Source organism: Agelaius phoeniceus, chromosome 36 (genome assembly GCF_051311805.1).
Source record: "Agelaius phoeniceus isolate bAgePho1 chromosome 36, bAgePho1.hap1, whole genome shotgun sequence".
Taxonomy (NCBI): Eukaryota; Metazoa; Chordata; class Aves; order Passeriformes; family Icteridae; genus Agelaius; species Agelaius phoeniceus.
This window is the reverse complement of record NC_135300.1, coordinates 2,281,105-2,302,587: the sequence shown is the minus strand read 5'-3', so window position 1 is coordinate 2,302,587 and position 21,483 is coordinate 2,281,105. Positions and strand designations below refer to the sequence as shown.

The window sequence follows — 21,483 nt, the reverse complement described above, 5'->3', positions numbered from 1 at the left end:
GCCCACCGAGGGCGCGGCCTCGCCTCACGTGGGCACGGCCGCGCCTTCCTATTGGCTGATCTATGCCCGCCTCCGCGCGTCCTCAGCTGTGATTGGTCGGCGCTGTCGTCAGGCGGAAGGCGGACCCTGCGTTTTGATTGGTCGCCCGCCCGTCACGTGGCTGCCGGTTTTTCGCGCCACTCGCCGTCAGGGGAAGGCGGTGGCGGGAAAAGGGGAGAGCGGCCGTGAGGGGAAAATCGCGATCGTGAGGGGAATATCGCGACAGGGAATCGCGACAGGAGCGGCCCCGCCATGGCCCGCGCGACTACGACAGCGAGAAAGGTTTCGGCCAGCGGGGGGCGGCGGGACTCCGTTATTGACCCGTTATCGATCCGTTATCGGGACCCCCCCCCCCGATTATCAGGACATTGTCGCGATATCGCGATTTGTCCTGCCGTGTCTGAGCCTCCCCTCTCGGTATCTGTTTTCCCCTCAGAGAAAGCGAAGCGATTTTTTCAGGAGTTTTACCGGGATGGGCCCGACGGGCACAAGGAATTCCCGTACCGGGAGCAGCTGGTGAGGGCCGGCACCCCAAAATTGACCTGAAATCTCCTCAAATTCCTCCAAAATCCCCTCAGATTCCACCCTGAACCCCTTAAATTTCTGTAAATCTTCTCTCATTGCCCTAAGTCCCACCCGAATCCCCTTCCACTTCCCCAAACCCACCCTAAATTCCTTCCCGTCCCTCAGACCCCCAAATTCAACGCAAAATTCCTTTTTAACAACCCCAAATCTCCCCCCACCACTCCAGAACCTCCTCAAACCCCCTCAAATGCCCCCAAACCCTTTCCAGCCTCCCCAAATCCCCCCAAATCTTCTCAAGTCCCCCTAAACCCCCTCTCGTCCACCCTAAATCTCCCCAAACCCACTCAAATCCCCTCAAACCCCTTCCAGCCTCCCAAATCTCCCCAAATCCCCTCATTTCACCCCCAAATCCCCTTTTTTCACCCCAAAGCCCCATTTTTAACCCAAAATTCCCATTTTCACCCCCAAACCCCCTTTTTCACCCCAAAATCCCCCTTTTCCCTCCCAAATTCCCTTTTCCCCCCACAAAACCCCACTTCTTGACCCTCAAGTCCCCTTTTCCACCCCCAAAACCTCCATTTCTTCACCTGAAACCCCCTTTTTTTCACTTCAAACTCCCCTTTTCCACCCCAAACCCCCTTTCCACCCCCAAAACCCCAATTTCTTCACCGCAAACCCCCTTTCCCCCCTCAAGCCCCCATTTTTTCACTCCCAACCCGCCCCCTTTTTTCACCCTAAAACCCCCTTTCCTCACCGGAATCTCCCCCTTTTCCCCCAAAAAAATCCCTTTATTGCCTCAAAACTCCCTTTCTTCCCCCGCAAATCCCCATTTTTCACCCCGAAATTCCCATTTTCCCCTCAGGCCGCTCTGGCCCGCCGGGACCAGGTTGCCCTGTGGGTGTCTCTGGACGATGTGGCCGAGGACGAGCCCGAGCTGGCCGAGGCCGTGGTGGAGAACGTGAGGCGCTACGGCCGCGTCTTTTCGGACGCCGTGCACGAGCTGCTGCCCCAGTTCGGCTCTGCTGAGGTCAGGGAGCCCCGAATTTGGGATTTTGGGACATTTTGGGGGTTTTTTTTGGTGGGTTTTTGGGGCTATGTCCGGCGCTCCGGCCGCGTCTTCTCGGAGCTGCTGCCCCGGTTCGGCTCTGCTGAGGTCGGGGAGCTCCAAATTTGGAGGTTTTGGGGTGTTTTAGGTGGGTTTTAGGGTTTTTTTTGAGGGGTTTTAGGGGGTTCTTGAGGGGTTTTAAGGGGTTTTTGGGGATTTTAGGGGTTTTTTCGGTGGGTTTTTGGGGCTATGTCCGGCGCTCCGGCCGCATCTTCTCGGAGCTGCTGCCCCAGTTCGGCTCTGCTGAGGTCGGGGAGCTCCAAATTTGGAGCTTTTGGGGTGTTTTAGGTGGGTTTTAGGGTTTTTTTGAGGGATTTTAGGGGGTTCTTGAGGGGTTTTAAGGGGTTTTTGGGGATTTTAGGGTTTTTTTCGGTGGGTTTTTGGGGCTATGTCCGGCGCTCCGGCCGCATCTTCTCGGAGCTGCTGCCCCAGTTCGGCTCTGCTGAGGTCGGGGAGCTCCAAATTTGGAGGTTTTGGGGTGTTTTAGGTGGGTTTTAGGGTTTTATTTGAGGATTTTAGGGGGTTCTTCAGGGGTTTTAGGGTTTTTTTGGGGATTTTAGGGCTTTTTTTGGTGGGTTTTTGGGGCTATGTCCGGCGCTCCGGCCGCGTCTTCTCGGAGCTGCTGCCCGGTTCGGCTCTGCTGAGGTCGGGGAGCTCCAAACTTGGAGCTTTTGGGGTGTTTTAGGTGGGTTTTAGGGTTTTATTTGAGGGATTTTAGGGGTTCTTGAGGGGTTTTAGAGTTTTTTTGGGGGATTTTATGGTTTTTTTTGGTGGGGTTTTAGGGTCAATGTCCAGCGCTCCGGCCGTGTCTTCTCGAGCTGCTGCCCCGGTTCGGCTCTGCTGAGGTCGGGGAGCTCCCAATTTGGGGATTTTGGGGTGTTTTAGGTGGGTTTTAGGGGGTTTTTTGAGGGGTTTTAGGGGTTCTTGAGGGGTTTTTGGGGATTTTAGGGTTTTTTTAGGGGGTTTTAGGGTCAATGTCCAGCGCTCCAGCCGCATCTTCTCGGAGCTGCTGCCCTGGTTCGGCTCTGCTGAGATCGGGGAGCTCCAAATTCGGCGTCTTGGGAGTGTTCTGGGTGGGTTTTAGGTTTTTTTTGAGGGATTTTAGGGGGTTCTTGAGGGGTTTTAAGGGGTTTTTGGGGATTTTAGGGTTTTGTTTTGGGGTGTTTTAGGTGGGTTTTAGGGTTTTTTTTGAGGGATTTAAGGGGTTCTTGAGGGATTAGGGGGTTTTTGGGGATTTTAGGTGGGTTTTTTGGGGATTTTAGGGCTTTTTTTTGGTGGGGTTTTAGGGTCAATGTCCAGCGCTCCAGCCGCATCTTCTCGAGCTGCTGCCCCCGGTTCGGCTCTGCTGAGGTCGGGGAGCTCCAAATTTGGAGCTTTTGGGGTGTTTTAGGTGGGTTTTAGGACTTTTTTTGAGGGATTTTAGGGGGTTCTTGAGGGGATTAGGGGGTTTTGGGGATTTTAGGGTTTTTTTCGGTGGGGTTTTTGGGGCTATGTCTGGCGCTCCGGCCGTGCCTTCTCGGAGCTGCTGCCCCGGTTCGGCTCTGCTGAGGTCGGGGAGCTCCAAATTTGGGATTTTGCGGTGTTTTAGGTGGGTTTTTAGGGGTTTTTTTGAGGGATTTTAGGGGGCTCTTGAGGGGTTTTATGGGGATTTTAGGGGTTTTTTTTGGGGGGTTTTAGGGTCAATGTCCAGCGCTCCAGCCGCATCTTCTCGGAGCTGCTGCCCCGGTTCGGCTCTGCTGAGGTCGGGGAGCTCCAAATTTGGAGCTTTTGGGGTGTTTTAGGTGGGTTTTAGGGTTTTTTTTTGAGGGATTTTAGGGTGTTCTTGAGGGGTTTTAGGGGGTTTTAGGTTTTTTTTTGGTGGGTTTTAGGGTCAATGTCCGGCGCTCCGGCCGCGTCTTCTCGGAGCTGCTGCCCCAGTTCGGCTCTGCTGAGGTCGGGGAGCTCCAAATTTGGAGGTTTTGGGGTGTTTTAGGTGGGTTTTAGGGGGTTTTTTGAGGGATTTTAGGGGGTTCTTGAGGGGTTTTAGGGGGTTTTTGGGGTGTTTTTAGGTGTTTTTAGGGTTTTCTTGGTGGGTTTTTGGGGGCTATGTCCGGCACTCTGGCCGTGTATTCTCTGACGCTGTGCACAAACTCCTGCCTCAGTTTGGCTCTGCTGAAATCAAGGAGCCCCAAATTGGGGATTTTTAGGTTTTGGGACATTTTCCGGGCTTTTTAGGGGATTTTGGGGGTGATTTAGGGTTTTTTTGGACATTTTAGTGTTTTTTAGGAGCTTTTGGGGGGTTTCGGGGGTTTTTTAGAGGGATTTTTTGGGGTTTTAGGTTATGGGGATTGGATAATTCTGGGATAATTTAGGGTGGAGGAATCCCCTGAGCCCCTTCCCCAAATTTCCCCCTCAGGACCCCCTGTGCGTTCACCTGGAGCATTTTTGGGGTGGTTTTGGGGCATTTTGGGGTGGGATTTTCTGTTAATTCCCAGTTGAATTTTGGGATAATTTTGGATGAGGGATCCCCCAGTTCCCCCTGAGCCCCCCTCCCCAAATTTCCCCCTGGATCTTTACCTGGAGCATTTTTGGGGCATTTTGGGGCATTTTGGGCTGCGATTTTCTGTTAATTTTGAGTTGAATTTTGGGGATAATTTTAGATGAGGGATCCCCAGTTCCCCCTGAGCCCCCTCCCCAAATTTCCCCTTTTCCAGGCGCCCCCCGGGGACCCCCTGGACGTTTACCTGGAGCATTTTGGGGCATTTTGGGTGGGATTTTCTGTTAATTTTGAGTGGAATTTTGGGATAATTTTGGATGAGGGATCCCCCAGTCCCCCTGAGCCCCCTCCCCATATTTCCCCCCTTTCCAGGCCGCCCCCCGGGACCCCCCTGACGTTTATCTGGAGCATTTTTGGGGTGGTTTTGGGGAATTTTTTTAATAATTTTGAATGGAACTTTGGGATAATTTTGAGTTGAATTTTGGGATAATTTTGGATGAGGGATCCCCAGTTCCCCCCCTGAGCCCCCTCCCCAAATTTCCCCCCTGGATCTTTACCAGGAGCATTTTTGGGGTGGTTTTGGGGCATTTTGGGGTGGGATTTGAGGCACTTCTGAGTTGAATTTTGGGATAATTTAGGGTGAGGGATCCCTCAGTTCCCCCCTGAGCCCCCTCCCCAAATTTCCCCTTTTCCAGGCCGCCCCCGGGACCCCCTGGACGTTTACCTGGAGCATTTTTGGGGTGGTTTGGGGGCATTTTTTAATAATTTTGAATGGAACTTGGGGGGTAATTTTGAGTTGAATTTTGGGATAATTTAGGATGAGGGATCCCCAGTTCCCCCTGAGCCCCCTCCCCAAATTTCCCCCTGGATCTATACCTGGAGCATTTTTGGGTGGTTTTGGGGCATTTTGGGGTGGGATTTTGAGGCACTTCCAAGTTGAATTTTGGGATAATTTAGGATGAGGATCCCCAGTTCCCCCTGAGCCCCCTCCCCATATTTCCCCCCTTTCCAGGCCGCCTTCGGGATCCCCTGGACGTTTACCTGGAGCATTTTGGGGCATTTTGGGGTGGGATTTTCTGTTAATTCCCAGTTGAATTTTGGGGATAATTTTGGATGAGGGATCCCCCAGTTCCCCCCTGAGCCCCCTCCCCAAATTTCCCCCCTTTCCAGGCCGCCCCCCGGGACCCCCTGGACGTTTACCTGGAGCATTTTGGGGCATTTTGGGGTGGGATTTTCTGTTAATTCCCAGTTGAATTTTGGGATAATTTTGGATGAGGGATCCCCCAGTTCCCCCCTGAGCCCCCTCCCCATATTTCCCCCCTTTCCAGGCCGCCCCCCCGGGACCCCCTGGACGTTTACCTGGAGCATCGGCTGCTGCTGGAGCAGCGGGGCCGGGCCGGGGGCGCCCCCAGGACCCCCCAAAATCAATCCCCCCGGAGCTGCTGCGGCGCTTGTGAGTCTGCCCAGGGCCCCCAGCCCAAAATTCTGGGCACCCCAAAATCCCAACCCTCACCCAAATCCATTTTTTCCCCATTTTCTCTCATTTCCCTTCCTTTTCTCCCTCACTTCTTCCCCAATTCCCCACCTTTTTTTCCCCCATAATTCCCCCTTCTCTCATTTTCCCTTCCTTTTCTCCCTCACTTCTTCCCCAATTCCCCACCTTTTTTCCCCAATAATTCCCCCAAAATTTTTTCCCCATGTTTTCCCCCCAAAATCCCCATTTTTTCCCCCATTTCTCTCTCACAATTCTATTTTTTCCAAAATCCCCGTTTTTCCCCCCAAAGCCAGCTGTATTTCCACACCCCCTCCTGCTCCAAGGCCTTGTCCCTCAGGAGCCCTGAGCCCATTTTCCCCCTTCCAAACCCCATTTTTTCCCCCAAAACCCCCATTTTTTCCCCAAAAACCCCCATTTTCCTGCCCAAAACCCCCATTTTTCCCCCATTCCCTCTCACATTTCCCATTTTTTTCCCAAAATCCCCGTTTTTCCCTCAAAGTATTTTCACACCCCCTCGTGCTCCAAGGCTTGTCCCCACAGGAGCCCTGAGCCCATTTCCCCTCATAATCCCCATTTTTTCCCCCAAAACCCCCATTTTCCTGCCCAAAACCCCCATTTTCCCCTCATAATCCCCATTTTTCCCCCATTTCCTCTCACAATTCAGTTTTTTCCCAAAATCCCCATTTTTTCCCCACAAACTATTTCCACACCCCTCCTGCGCCAAGGCCTTGTCCCCTCAGGAGCCCTGAGCCCCATTTTCCCTCATAATCGTCATTTTTTACCCCAAAACTCCCATTTTCCTGCCCAAAACCCCCATTTTTCCCTCACACAATTCCATTTTTGCCCAAATCCCCGTTTTTCCCCCAAAGTATTTCCACACCCGCTCTTGCTCCAAGGCCTTGTCCCCCTGGACCTCCGAGCCCATTTTCCCCCTTCCAAACCCCATTTTTTACCCCAAAACCCCCATTTTTTCCCCTCATAATCCCCATTTTTCCCCCATTCCACTCACACATTTCCCATTTTTTCCCAAAATCCCCGTTTTCTCCCCAAAGTGAGCTGAATTTCCACACCCCCTCTTGCTCCAAGGCCTTGTCCCCTCAGGAGCCCTGAGCCCCATTTTCCCCCCCCAAACCCCATTTTTTACCCAAAACCCCCATTTTCCCCTCATAAATCCCCATTTTCCTGCCCAAAACCCCATTTTTCCTCATTCCCTCTCACATTTCCTGTTTTTTTCCCAAAATCCCCGTTTTTCCCCCCAAATCCAGCTGTATTTCCACACCCCCTCCTGCTCCAAGGCCTTGTCCCTCAGGAGCCCTGAGCCCATTTTCCCCTCATAATCCCCATTTTTCCCCCCTCCAAACCCATTTTTTACCCAAACCCCCCCATTTTTTCCCTAATAGTCCCCATTTTCCCCTCATAATCCCCATTTTTCCCCCATTCCCCTCTCACAATTCAGTTTTTCCCAAAATCCCCATTTTTCCCCCCAAATCCAGCTGTATTTCCACACCCCCTCTTGCTCCAAGGCCTTGTCCCCCTGGGAGCTCTGAGCCCCATTTTCCCCTTCCAAACCCCATTTTTTACCCCAAAACCCCCGTTTTTTTCCCCCAAACCCCCATTTTCCTGCCCCAAACCCCATTTTTCCCTCACACAATCCTGTTTTTTCCCAAAATCCCCGTTTTTCCCCAACTCCAGCTGTATTTCCACACCCCCTCATGCTCCAAGGCCCTTCTCCCCCTGGAGCTCCGAGCCCCATTTTCCCCCTTCCAAACCCCATTTTCCCCCTTCCAAACCCCATTTTTTCCCCAAAACCCCATTTTTTTCCCCAAAACCCCCATTTTTCCTCACACATTTCCCATTTTTGCCCAAAATCCCCTTTTTTCCCCCAAAGCCAGCTGTATTTCCGCGCTCCCTCGTGCTCCAAGGCCTTGTCCCCTCAGGAGCTCCGAGCCCCATTTTCCCCCTTCCAAACCCCTTTTTTTACCCCAAAACCCCCATTTTTTCCCCCAAACCCCCATTTTCCTGCCCAAAATCCCCATTTTTCCCTCACACAATTCAGTTTTTCCCAAAATCCCCGTTTTTCCCCCCAAAGCAGCTGTATTTCCACACCCCCTTCCTGCTCCAAGGGCCTTGTCCCCTCAGGAGCCCTGAGCTCCATTTTCCCCTTCCAAACCCCATTTTTTTCCCCCAAAACCCCCATTTTTTCCCCCATAATCCCCATTTTTTCCCCCATTCCCCTCACCACAATTCCATTTTTTCCCAAAATCCCCGTTTTTCCCCCCAAAGCCAGCTGTATTTCCACACCCCCTCCTGCTCCAAGGCCTTGTCCCCCTGGAAGCTTCGAGCCCATTTTCCCCCCTCCAAACCCCATTTTTTCCCCAAAACCCCATTTTTTCCCAAAAACCCCCATTTTCCCCTCATAATCCCCGTTTTTCCCTCTCACAATTCTGTTTTTCCCAAATACCCGTTTTTCCCCCCAAATCCAGCTGTATTTCCACACCCCCTCCTGCTCCAAGGCCTTGTCCCCTGGGAGCTCCGAGCCCCATTTTCCCCTCATAATCCTCATTTCTCTCCTCCAAACCCCATTTTTTCCCCAAAACCCCCATTTTCCTGCCCAAAACCCCCATTTTCCTGCCCAAAACCCCCATTTTTCCCTCACACAATCCTTTTCATTCCCAAAATCCCCGTTTTTCCCCCCAAATCCAGTTGTATTTCCACACCCCCTCGTGCTCCAAGGCCTTGTCCCCTCAGGAGCCCTGAGCCCCATTTTCCCCTCATAATCCCAATATTTCCCCTCATAATCCCCATTTTTTCCCCCCAAACCCCATTTTTTCCCCCAAAATCCCCGTTTTCCCCTCATAATCCCCATTTTTCCCCCATTCCCCTCTCACATTCAGTTTTTTCCAAAATCCCCGTTTTTCCCCCCAAATCCAGCTGTATTTCCACACCCCCTCTTGCTCCAGGCCGTGTCCCCACAGGAGCTCTGAGCCCCATTTTCCCCCTTCCAAACCCCATTTTTTACCCCAAAACCCCCATTTTTTCCCCAAAAACCCCCATTTTCCTGCCCAAAATCCCCGTTTTTCCCTCACACAATTCCATTTTTGCCCAAAATCCCCGTTTTTCCCCCCAAATCCAGCTGTATTTCCACACCCCCTCTTGCTCCAAGGCCTTCTCCCCCTGGGAGCTCTGAGCCCCATTTTCCCTCATAATCCTCATTTTCCCCCCTCCAACCCCATTTTCTCCCCAAACCCCCATTTTCCTGCCAAAACCCCCTGTTTTTCCCTCACACAATCCTGTTTTTGCCCAAAATCCCCGTTTTTCCCCCCAAATCCAGCTGTATTTCCACACCCCCTCCTGCTCCAAGGCCGTGTCCCCCTGGGACCTCCTAGCCCCATTTTCCCCCTTCCAAACCCCATTTTTTCCCCAAAATCCCCATTTTTTCCCCCAAACCCCCATTTTCCTGCCCAAAATCCCCATTTTCCCTCACACAATCTGTTTTTGCCAAAATCCCCGTTTTTCCCCCCAAAGCCAGCTGTATTTCCACACCCCTCTTGCTCCAAGGGCCTTGTCCCCCTGGGAGCTCCGAGCCCCATTTTCCCCTCATAATCCCCATTTTTCCCCCCTCCAAACCCCATTTTCCCCCTTCCAAACCCCATTTTCCTGCCCAAAACCCCCATTTTTCCCCCATTCCCCTCACACATTTCCCATTTTTGCCCAAAATCCCTGTTTTTCTCTCCAAAGTGAGCTGTATTTCCGCGCCCCCTCTTGCTCCAAGGCCGTGTCCCCTCAGGAGCCCTGAGCCCCATTTTCCCCCTTCCAAACCCCATTTTCCTGCCCAAAACCCCCGTTTTTCCCTCACACAATTCCATTTTTTCCCAAAATCCCCGTTTTTCCCCCCAAAGTGAGCTGTATTTCCGCGCCCCCTCGTGCTCCAAGGCCGTGTCCCCGCGGGAGCTCCGGGCCGGCTCCATCGGCGCCTTGGTCACCGTGCAGGGAATCGTCACCAGGGCCAGCGTGACCAAGGCGCCGATGGAGCCGGCCCGGAGCTCCCGCGGGCGACACGGCCATGGCGCACGCGCAGGGCCGCGGAAATACAGATCACTTGGGAGGGAAAAACGGGGATTTTGGGAAAATGGACTTGTGTGAGGGGCAAAGGGGGTTTTGGGCAGTTTCAGGGGGTTTAGGGGCAGTTTTGGGGCAGTTTTGGGGTCTCAGTGCCACCTACAGCTGTGACCAGTGCGGGGCAGAGACCTACCAGCCCGGTACTGGATATACTGGGATGTACTGGGATGGACTGGGAGGGGTTCTGGGGCAGTTTCAGGGGGATTTGGGGCAGTTTCAGGGGGATTCGGGGCAGTTTTGGGGTCTCAGTGCCACCTACAGCTGTGACCAGTGTGGGGCAGAGACCTACCAGCCGGTACTGGGATATACTGGGATATACTGGGAGGGACTGGGAGGGACTGGGAGGGACTGGGAGGGGTTTGGGGTCAGTTTTGGGGCAGTTTTGGGGGGTTTAGGGGCAGTTTTGGGGTCTCAGTGCCACCTACAGCTGTGACCAGTGTGGGGCAGAGACCTACAGCCGGTACTGGGATATACTGGGATATACTGGGATGGACTGGGAGGGGTTCTGGGGCAGTTTCAGGGGGATTTGGGGCAGTTTCAGGGGATTCGGGCAGTTTTGGGGTCTCAGTGCCACCTACAGCTGTGACCAGTGCGGGCAGAGACCTACCAGCCGGTACTGGGGCATACTGGGATATACTGGGAGGGACTGGGAGGGGTTTGGGGGCAGTTTTGTGAGGTTTTGGGGCAGTTTTGGGGCAGTTTCGGGGGGTTTGGGGGCAGTTTGGGGGCAGTTTTGGGGTCTCAGTGCCACCTACAGCTGCAACCAGTGCGGGGCAGAGACCTACCAGCCGGTACTGGGATATACTGGATATACTGGGAGGGACTGGGAGGGGATTTGGGGCAGTTTCAGGGGGTTTAGGGGCAGTTTTGGGGCAGTTTCGGGGTCTCAGTGCCACCTACAGCTGCGACCAGTGCGGGGCTGAGACCTACCAGCCTGGTACTGGGATATACTGGGATATCTGGGATATACTGGGAGGGACTGGGAGGACTGGGAGGGACTGGGAGGGGTTTGGGGTCAGTTTTGGGGCAGTTTCGGGGTGTTTAGGGGCAGTTTTGGGGCAGTTTTGGGGTGTTTCGGGGCAGTTTTGGGGTCTCAGTGCCGCCTACAGCTGTGACCAGTGCGGGGCAGAGACCTACCAGCCGGTACTGGGGCATACTGGGATGGACTGGGATATACTGGGAGGGACTGGGATATACTGGGAGGGACTGGGAGGGATTTGGGGTCAGTTTTGGGGCAGTTTTGGGGGGTTTGTGGGCAGTTCGGGGCAGTTTTGGGGGATTTAGGGGCAGTTTCAGGGGGATTCGGGGCAGTTTTGGGGTCTCAGTGCCACCTACAGCTGCGACCAGTGCGGGGCCGAGACCTACCAGCCGGTACTGGGATGTACTGGGAGGGACTGGGATGGACTGGGAGGGACTGGGAGGGGATTTGGGGTCAGTTTTGGGGCGGTTTCGGGGGGTTTAGGGGGCAGTTTTGGGGCAGTTTTGTGGGGTTTGGGGGCAGTTTCGGGGCAGTTTTGGGGTCTCAGTGCCACCTACAGCTGCGACCAGTGCAGGGCCGAGACCTACCAGCCGGTACTGGGATATACTGGGAGGGACTGGGAGGGGTTTTGGGGAGGATTTGGGGCAGTTTCAGGGGCATTCAGGGCAGTTTTGGGGTGTTTGGGGGCAGTTTTGGGGTCTCAGTGCCACCTACAGCTGTGACCAGTGCGGGGCAGAGACCTACCAGCCGGTACTGGGATATACTGGGAGGGACTGGGAGGGACTGGGAGAGGATTTGGGGGGATTTGGGGCAGTTTTGGGCAGTTTCAGGGGAATTCGGGCAGTTTTGGGGCAGTTTTGGGTCTCAGTGCCACCTACAGCTGTGACCAGTGTGGGGCAGAGACCTACCAGCAGGTACTAGGGATATACTGGGATATACTGGGAGGGACTGGGAGGGACTGGAGGGGATTTGGGGCAGTTTCAGGGGGTTTAGGGGCAGTTTTGGGTCTCAGTGCCACCTACAGCTGCGACCAGTGCGGGGCAGAGACCTACCAGCCGGTACTGGGGCATACTGGGAGGGACTGGGATGTACTGGAGGGGTTTTTCAGGGAATTTCAGGGGGTTTTGGGGGCATTTCAGGTGGATTTTTGAGAGGATTTTTTTCTATTTTTGAGATCTCTCCCCTCACAGACCAAAGGCCCCGTTTTCCCGCCTTTTCCAGGGGCACTTCTGGGGGTCTCCGGGGGGGATTTTTGGAATATTTGGAAATTTTTTGGGGTTCAGGTGGAATTTTTGGGGTCCAGGTGGGATTTTTGGGGGATATTCTTTGAGTTTTTGTCATCTTTCCCCTCACAGATTGAAGGCCCCGTTTTCCCGCCTTTGCCAGGGGCACCTCTGGGGGTCTCAGGGGGGAATTTTTGGGATCTTTAGGAGTTTTTTGTGGTTTAGGTGGAATATTTTGGAATTCAGGTGAATTTTTTGAGGTCCAGGTGGGATTTTTTGGGGATATTCTTTGAGTTTTTGGCATCTTTCCCCTCACAGAGTGAAGGCGCCATTTTCCTGCCTTTTCCAGGGGCACTTCTGGCAATCTCGAGGGGGGGGAGTTTTTTGGAATCTTTGGGTATTTTTTGGGTTTCAGGTGAACTTTTTGTGGTTCAGGTGAATTTCTGTGGTCCGAGTGGGATTTTTTTGGGGGTATTCTTTGAGTTTTTGGGGTTTTTTCCCTCCCAGATCGAGGGCCCGACCTTCACGCCGCTGCTGCTGTGCCCGAGCCGGGAATGCCAAACCAACCGCTCGGGGGGGGCGGCTCTACCTGCAGAGCCGGGGCTCCAAATTCACCAAATTCCAGGAGCTGCGGATCCAGGAGCACGTGAGTCACGGGGGATCCCCGAATTCCCGACAGGAAACCCCAAATTCCCAAAAAATCCCCTCAGGAAACTCCAAAATCCCCTCAGAAATGTAGGCCTGGGGCCTTCAAAATGGCGGCCGGGGCCTTTAACATGGACTCTAGGGTCTTAAAGTTGACTCCAAATCCACCGAATTCTGGGAATTTTGGATTCAGGAGCTCTTGAGTGAGGGGGGAACTTGAAATTCCTGATGGGAAATCCCAAAATCAAAAAAAAATTCCCTCAGGAAACTCCAAAATCCCCTCAGAAATGGAGGCTCGGGGCCTTCAAAATGGCGGCTGGGGCCTTTAACATGGACTCTAGGGTCTTAAAGTTGACTCCAGATTCACCAAATTCTGGGAATTTTGGATTCAGGAGCTCTTGAGTGAGGGGGGAACTTGAAATTCCTGATGGGAAATCCCAAATGCTAAAAAATTCCCTTAGGAAACTCCAAAATCCCCTCAGAAATGGCTCCAAAATGGCGGCCAGGGCCTTTAAAATGGACTGTAGGGTCTTAATTTGCTCCAGATTCACCAAATTCTGGGGATTTTGCATTCAGGAGCTCCTGAGTGAGGTGGGATCCCCAATTCCCAAAAAATCCTCTCAGGAAACTCCAAAATCCCTTCAGAAATGGAGGCCTGGGGCCTTCAAAATGGCGGCCTGGGCCCTTCAAAATGGCGGCCTGGGCCCTTCAAAATGGACTCTAGGGTCTTAATTGGCTCCAGATTCACCAAATTCTGGGGATTTTGGATTCAGGAGCTCCTGAGTGAGGTGGGATCCCCAAATTCCCAAAAAATCCCCTCAGGAAACTCCAAAATCCCCTCAGAAATGGAGGCCTGGGGCCTTCAAAATGGCGGCCTGGGGCCTTCAAAATGGCGGCCTGGGCCCTTCAAAGTGGACTCTAGGGTCTTAATTGGCTCCAGATCCACCAAATTCTAGGAATTCTGGATTCAGGTACTCCTGAGTGAGGTGGGATCCCCAAATTCCTGATGGGAAACCCCAAAATGCAAAAAAATCCCCTCAGGAAACTCCAAAATCTCCTCAGAAATGGAGGCCCGGGGCCTTCAAAATGGCGGCCGGGGCCTTTAAAATGGACTCTAGGGTCTTCATGGGCTCCAGATTCACCAAATTCTGGGGATTTTGGATTCAGGAGCTCCTAAATTAGGGGGGAACTTGAAATTCCTGATGGGAAATCCAAAAAAATCCCCTCAGGAAACTCCAAAATCCCCTCAGAAATGGAGGCCTGGGGCCTTCAAAATGGCGGCCGGGGCCTTTAAAATGGACCCCGGGGTCTTAAAGTTGCCTTCAAATCCACTGAATTCTGGGAATTTTGGATTCAGGAGCCCCTGAGTGAGGTGGGATCCCCAAATTCCTGATGGGAAACCCCAAAATCCAAAAAGATCCCCTCAGGAAACTCCAAAATCTCCTCAGAAATGTAGGCCCGGGGCCTTCAAAATGGCGGCCTGGGCCTTTAAAACGGACTCTAAATTGGCTCCAGATTCACCAAATTCTGGGAATTTTGAATTCAGGAGCTCCTAAATTAGGGGGGAACTTGAAATTCCTGATGGGAAATCCAAAAAAATCCCCTCAGGAAATTCAAAATCCCCTCAGAAATGGAGGCCTGGGGCCTTCAAAATGGCGGCCAGGGCCTTCAAAATGCACTCCGGGGTCTTAAAGTTGCCTTCAAATCCACTGAATTCTGGGAATTTTGGATTCAGGTACTCCTGACTGATGTGGGTTCCCCAAATTCCTGATGGGAAACTCCAAAATACCAAAAAGTCCCCTCAGGAAACTCCAAAATCCCCTCAGAAATGGAGGCCTGGGGCCTTCAAAACAGATTCTAGGGTCTTAATTGGCTCCAGATTCACCAAATTCTGGGGATTTTGGATTCAGGAGCTCCTGAGTGAGGGGGGAACTTGAAATTCCTGATTGGAGACACAAAAATCCCAAATAATTCTCTCAGGAAACTCCAAAATCCCCTCAGAAATTCCCTCAGAATTGGATCCAAAATGGCGACCGGGGCCTTCAAAATGGCGTCGGTTGTTCTGAAATGTCCCCAAATGTCCCCGAAATGTCCCAAAATGTCCCAAAATGTCCCCAGATGCCCTCACCTGTCCCATACCTGTCCTTGCAGTCAGACCAGGTGCCCGTGGGTCACCTGCCCCGCTCGCTGTCGCTGCACCTGAGCGGGGCCAACACGCGCCAGGCCCAGCCCGGGGACCACGTCAGGGTCACGGGCACCTTCCTGCCCCTGCTGAAACCAGGGTTCCGACAGGTGACACAGGTGAGTGCAAAATGCAGCTGGGGACATCCAAAATGCACCTGGGAGCACCCAAAAATACACCTGGGAGCACCCAAAATGCACCTGGGAGCACCCAAAATACACCTGGGAACACCCAAAAATGCACCCAAACCTCCCCTTCCTGCCCCTGCTGAAACCAGGGTTCCGACAGGTGACACAGGTGAGTGCAAAATGCACCTGGGGACATCCAAAATACACCTGGGGACACCCAAAAATGCACCCAAACCTCCCCTTCCTGCCCCTGCTGAAACCAGGGTTCCGACAGGTGACACAGGTGAGTGCAAAATACACCTGGGGACATCCAAAATACACCTGAGACCCCAAAAACCTCACCTGGGAACACCCAAAATGCACCAGGAACACCCAAAATACACCTGGGAACACCCAAAAATGCACCAGGAACACCCAAAAATGCACCCAAACCTCCCCTTCCTGCCCCTGCTGAAACCAGGGTTCCGACAGGTGACACAGGTGAGTGCAAAATGCACCAGGAACACCCAAAATGCACCTGAGACCCCAAAAACACCCAAAAATGCACCTGGGAGCACCCAAAATGCACCTGGGAGCACCCAAAATGCACCTGGGCACACCCAAAATGCACCAGGAACACCCAAACTGCACCTGCAGGGCCAAAAAAGGCCCCCAAAAATCTCTTTTTATTCCCCCAAATTCTCCTTTTTTCCCAAAAATCCCCAAAATTCCATGATTTTTTCCCAAATCCCTGGATTTTCCCCCAAAATTCCCATTTTTTGCAGGGATTGCTGTCAGAGACCTTCCTGGAGGGCCTCACCTGTCCCCTCCAAAATCCCCATTTTTCCCCCTAAAATCCCCATTTTTTCACCAAAATCCCCCTTTTTTTCCCAGATTCACAAATTTTTCCCAAAATCCCCAGATTTTCCCCCAAAATTCCCATTTTTTCCCAGGGATTGCTGTCAGAGACCTTCCTGGAGGGCACCACCTGTCCCCACCCTCACCTCCTAAAATCCCCATTTTTCCCCCCAAAATCCCCATTTTTTCACCAAAAATCCCCATTTTTTCACCAAAAATCCCCATTTTTTCACCAAAAATCCCCATTTTTTTTCCCAGATTCACAGATTTTTCCCAAAATCCCCAGAATTTCCCCCAAAATTCCCATTTTTTTCCAGGGATTGCTGTCAGAGACCTTCCTGGAGGGCACCACCTGTCCCTTCTAAAATCCCCATTTTTCCCCCTAAAATCCCCATTTTTCCCCCTAAAATCCCCATTTTTTCACCAAAAATCCCCATTTTTTCCCAAAATCCCCGGAATTTCCCCCAAAATCCCCATTTTTCCCCCTAAAATCCCCATTTTTTCACCAAAAATCCCCATTTTTTCACCAAAATTCACAGATTTTTCCCAAAATTCCCGGAATTTCCCCCAAAATTCCCACTTTTTTTCCAGGGTTTGCTGTCAGAGACCTTCCTGGAGGGCCTCACCTGTCCCCTCCAAAAATCCCCATTTTTTCCCCCAAAAATCCCCATTTTTCCCCCTAAAATCCCCATTTTTTCACCAAAATTCACAGATTTTTCCCCAAATCCCCGGATTTTCCCCCAAAATTCCCATTTTTTGGCAGGGATTGCTGTCAGAGACCTTCCTGGAGGGCCTCACCTGTCCCCTCCAAAATCCCCATTTTTTCCCCCTAAAATCCCCATTTTTTCACCAAAATTCCCCATTTTTCTTCCCAGATTCACAGATTTTTCCCAAAATCCCCGGAATTTCCCCCAAAATTCCCATTTTTTGCAGGGATTGCTGTCAGAGACCTTCCTGGAGGGCCTCACCTGTCCCCACCCTCACCTCCTAAAATCCCCATTTTTCCCCCCAAAATCCCCATTTCTCCCCCTAAAATCCCCATTTTTTCACCAAAATTCCCCATTTTTTTTCCCAGATTCACAGATTTTTCCCAAAATCCCCGGAATTTCCCCCAAAATTCCCATTTTTCCCAGGGATTGCTGTCAGAGACCTTCCTGGAGGGCCTCACCTGTCCCCACCCTCACCTCCTAAAATCCCCATTTTTTCCCCCTAAAATCCCCATTTTTTCACCAAAATTCCCCATTTTTTTTCCCAGATTCACAGATTTTTCCCAAAATTCCCGGAATTTCCCCCAAAATTCCCATTTTTTCCAGGGATTGCTGTCAGAGACCTTCCTGGAGGGCCTCACCTGTTCCCTCCAAAAATCCCCATTTTTTCACCAAAAATCCCCATTTTTTCACCAAAAATCCCCATTTTTTTTCCCAGATTCACAGATTTTTCCCAAAATCCCCGGAATTTCCCCCAAAATTCCCATTTTTTCCAGGGATTGCTGTCAGAGACCTTCCTGGAGGGCCTCACCTGTCCCCACCCTCACCTCCTAAAATCCCCATTTTTCCCCCTAAAATCCCCATTTTTCCCCCTAAAATCCCCATTTTTTCACCAGAAATCCCCATTTTTTCACCAAAATTCCCCATTTTTTCCCAAAATTCCAGGATTTTCCCCCAAAATTCCCATTTTTTCCAGGGATTGCTGTCAGAGACCTTCCTGGAGGGCCTCACCTCTCCCCAGCCTCACCTCCTAAAATCCCCATTTTTCCCTCAAAAATCCCCATTTTTTCACCAAAAATCCCCATTTTTTCACCAAAAATCCCCATTTTTTCACCAAAATTCCTGGATTTTTCCCAAAATCCCCGGAATTTCCCCCAAAATTCCCATTTTTTGGCAGGGATTGCTGTCAGAGACCTTCCTGGAGGGGCACCACGTGGCCAAGGTGAACAAGAGCGAGGAAGAGGAGGGGGAGGGGGCGGAGCTGAGCCCTCAGGAGCTGCAGGAGATCCTGGGAACAGGTGGGGGTTTTGGGGAGAAAAATGGGGATTTTGGGAAAATTGGGGATTTAGGGAAAAATTGGGGATTTTAGGGAAAAATTGGGATTTTGGGGGGAAAAATGGGGATTTTTAGGGGAAAAATTGGGATTTTAGGGAAAAATTGTGAAATTTTGGGGAAAATTGGGGATTTTTGGGGGAAAAATTGGGATTTTGGGGTGAAAAATGGGGGTTTTGAGGGGATTTTGAGGGGAAAATTGGGATTTTGGGGGGGGAAATTGGAGATTTTGGGGTGGAAAAATTGGGATTTTTTTGGGGGGGAAAAATGGGATTTTGGGGGGGGAATTTATGGATTTTTTAGGGGAAAAATTGGGATTTTTAGGGGGGAAAATGGGGATTTTTGGGGGAAAAATGGGGCTTTTGAGGGGAAAAATGGGGATTTTTTTGGGGCAGAAATTTGGGGATTTTTGGGGAAAAATTGAGATTTTTGGGGTGGGAAATTTGGGGATTTTTGGGGGGGGAAATTGGGGATTTTTAGGGGAAAAATGGGGGTTTTGAGGGGAAAAATGGGGGTTTTGAGGGGAAAAATGGGGATTTTTAGGGGAAAAATTGGGGATTTTTTTTGGGGCAGAAATTTGGGGATTTTTGGGGAAAAATTGGGATTTTTGGGGTGGGAAATTTGGGGATTTTTGGGGGGGGAAATTGGGGATTTTGTGGGGAAATTTGGGGATTTTTAGGGAGAAAAAAATAATTTTAAGGAAAAATAAAGGGATTTTGGGGGACCAAAAGTGGATTTGGGGTAAAATGAGGATTTGGGGGATTTTTTTGGGTTATTCCAGCCAATTTTGGGGCAATTTCAGCCAATTTTGGGGTTTCTGCCCCCAAATTTCCCATTTTTCCTCCTTCCAATGCCAAATTTGGGCATTTCTCACCCCAAATTTCCCATTTTTGGCCCTTCCAATGCCAAATTTTGGTGTTTCTGACCCCAAATTTCCCATTTTTTATTCTTCGAATTCCAGATTTTGGCATTTCTGACCCCAAATTTCCCCATTTTTCACCCTCCCAATGCCAGATTTTGGCATTTCTCACCCCAAATTTCCCAAATTTTGCCCTTCTAAGCCCAGATTTTGGCATTTCTGACCCTTCCAATGCCAGATTTTGGTGTTTTTGACCCCAAATTTCCCAATTTTCCTCCTTCCAATGCCGAATTTTGCCATTTCTCACCCCAAATTTCCCAATTTTTGTCCTTCCAATGCCAGATTTTGCCGTTTTTGACCCCAAATTTCCCATTTTTCCTCCTCCCAATGCTGGATTTTGGCATTTTTGACCCCAATTTTCCTCCTTCCAATGCCAGATTTTGCCATTTCTCACCCCAAATTTCCCATTTTTCACCCTCCCAATTCCGAATTTTGCCATTTCTGCCCCCAAATTTCCCATTTTTTGCCCTTCCAATTCCAGATTTTGGCATTTCTGCCCCCAAATTTCCCATTTTTCCTCCTTCCAATGCCAAATTTTGGCATTTCTCACCCCAAATTTTCCATTTTTCACCCTTCCAAGGCTGGATTTTGCCATTTTTTGACCCCAATTTTTCGCCCTCCCAAGCCCGGATTTTGCCATTTCTCACCCCAAATTCCCCATTTTTCACCCTCCCAATGCTGGATTTTGCCATTTCTGCCCCCAAATTTCCCAATTTTCCTCCTCCCAATGCCAGATTTTGGCATTTCTCACCCCGAATTTCCCAATTTTGGCCCTTTCAAGACCGGATTTTGGCATTTCTGACCCCAATTTTTGACCCTTCCAATTCCGAATTTTGCCATTTCTCACCTCAAATTTCCCATTTCTGGCCCTTCCAGTTCCGGATTTTGGCGTTTCTCACCCTAAATTTCCCATTTTTTGGCCCTTTCAAGGCCGGATTTTGGCATTTCTAACCCCAAATTTCCCAATTTTTGCCCTTCCAAGGCCAGATTTTGCCGTTTTTGACCCCAAATTCCCTTTTTGGCCCTTCCAAGGCCAAATTCTGGCATTTCTCACCCCAATTTTCCCATTTTTGGCCCTCCCAAGCCCGGATTTTTGCGTTTTTGACCCAAATTTTTGCCCTCCCAATGCTGGATTTTAGCATTTCTGACCCCAATTTTCCCAATTTTGGCCCTTCCAATGCTGAATTTTGGCATTTCTGACCCCAAATCTTCAATTTTTGACCCTTTCAAGTCCAGATTTTGACATTTCTCACCCCAAATTTCCCATTTCTGGCCCTTCCAATGCCAAATTTTGGCATTTCTGACCCCAAATCTTCCATTTTTCCTCCTTCCAATGCCGGATTTTGGCATTTCTGACCCCAAATTTCCCAATTTTGGCCTTTCCAAGACCGGATTTTGGCATTTCTGACCCTTCCAAGTCCAGATTTTGGTGTTTTTGACCCCAAATTTCCCAATTTTGGCCCTTCCAATTCCGAATTTTGCCATTTCTCACCCCAAATTCCCCATTTTTCCTCCTCCCAAGCCCAGATTTTGCCATTTCTGCCCCCAAATTTCCCATTTTTGGCCCTCCCAAGCCCGGATTTTGCCGTTTTTGACCCCAAATTCCCATTTCTGGCCCTTGCAGGGGAGGATTTCTACGGGAAGCTGGCGGCCTCCATCGCCCCCGAGATCTTTGGCCACGAGGATGTGAAGAAATCGCTGCTGCTGCTGCTGGTGGGGGGCGTGGAGAGGAGCCCCCGGGGGATGCGGATCCGCGGTGAGAGACGGGGAAATCCTGGGAAAATCACGGGGAAATCACGGGGAAATCCTGGAAAAATCACAGGAACAGACGGGGGAAATCCTGGAAAAATCCCGGAAAAATCACAGGAAAATCCTGGGAAAATCACAGGGAAATCCTGGGAAAATCACGGGGAAATCCTGGGAAAATCCTGGAAAAATCACAGGGAAATTCAGGGGGAAATCCTGGGAAAATCCTGGGAAATGTTCGGGAAAAATCCCGGGAAAATCCTGGGAAAATCACGGGGAAATCCTGGGAAAATCACGGGAAAATCACGGGGAAATCCTGGGAAAATCCTGGGAAAATCACGGGGAAAATCCTGGGAAAATCACGGGAAAATCACGGGGAAATCCTGGGAAAATCACGGGGAAATTCAGGGGGAAATTCAGGGGAAAATCCTGGGAAAATCACAGGAAAATCCTGGGAAATGTTTGGGAAAAATCACAGGAAAATTCAAGGGAAAATCCTGGGAAATGTTCGGGAAAAATCCCGGGGAAATCCTGGGAAATGTTCGGGGAAATCCTGGGAGAAATCCCGGGAAAAATCCTGGGAAAAATCACAGGAACAGCCAGGGAAAATCACAGGAAAATCCTGGGAAAATCACAGGAAAATTCAGGGGAAAATCCTGGGAAATGTTTGGGGAAATCCTGGGAAAATCACAGGAAAATTCAAGGGAAAATCCTGGGAAATGTTCGGGGAAATCACAGGAAAATTCAGGGGAAAATCCTGGGAAAATCCTGGGGAAAATCCTGGAAAAATCCCGGGAAAATCACAGGAAAATCACAGGAAAATCCTGGAAAAATCACAGGGAAATTCAGGGGAAAATCCTGGGAAATGTTCGGGAAAAATCCCGGAAAAATCACAGGAAAATCCTGGGAAAATCCTGGGAAAATCACAGGAAAATCCCGGGGAAAATAACAGGAAAATTCAGGGAAAATCCTGGGAAATGTTCGGGAAAAATCACAGGAAAATCCTGGGAAATGATCGGGAAAATC

The 21,483-nt window shown here is 50.7% G+C and overlaps 1 protein-coding gene across 1 annotated transcript in view; it reads left to right on the top strand.

Moving 5' to 3' along the window:
• Positions 1 to 251: 251 nt before the first annotated feature.
• MCM7 (minichromosome maintenance complex component 7) overlaps positions 252 to 21,483 on the top strand; it is a gene marked incomplete at its 5' end in the record, with an annotated part of 39,418 nt that continues 18,186 nt past the window's right edge. Inside the window, 12 exon segments of the mRNA XM_077192902.1 lie at positions 252 to 321; positions 476 to 555; positions 1,427 to 1,599; positions 5,474 to 5,538; positions 5,541 to 5,598; positions 9,540 to 9,660; positions 9,995 to 10,054; positions 12,469 to 12,534; positions 12,536 to 12,607; positions 14,758 to 14,907; positions 17,638 to 17,758; positions 20,336 to 20,467. Of these exon segments, the coding sequence (XP_077049017.1) occupies positions 252 to 321; positions 476 to 555; positions 1,427 to 1,599; positions 5,474 to 5,538; positions 5,541 to 5,598; positions 9,540 to 9,660; positions 9,995 to 10,054; positions 12,469 to 12,534; positions 12,536 to 12,607; positions 14,758 to 14,907; positions 17,638 to 17,758; positions 20,336 to 20,467 (1,168 nt within the window).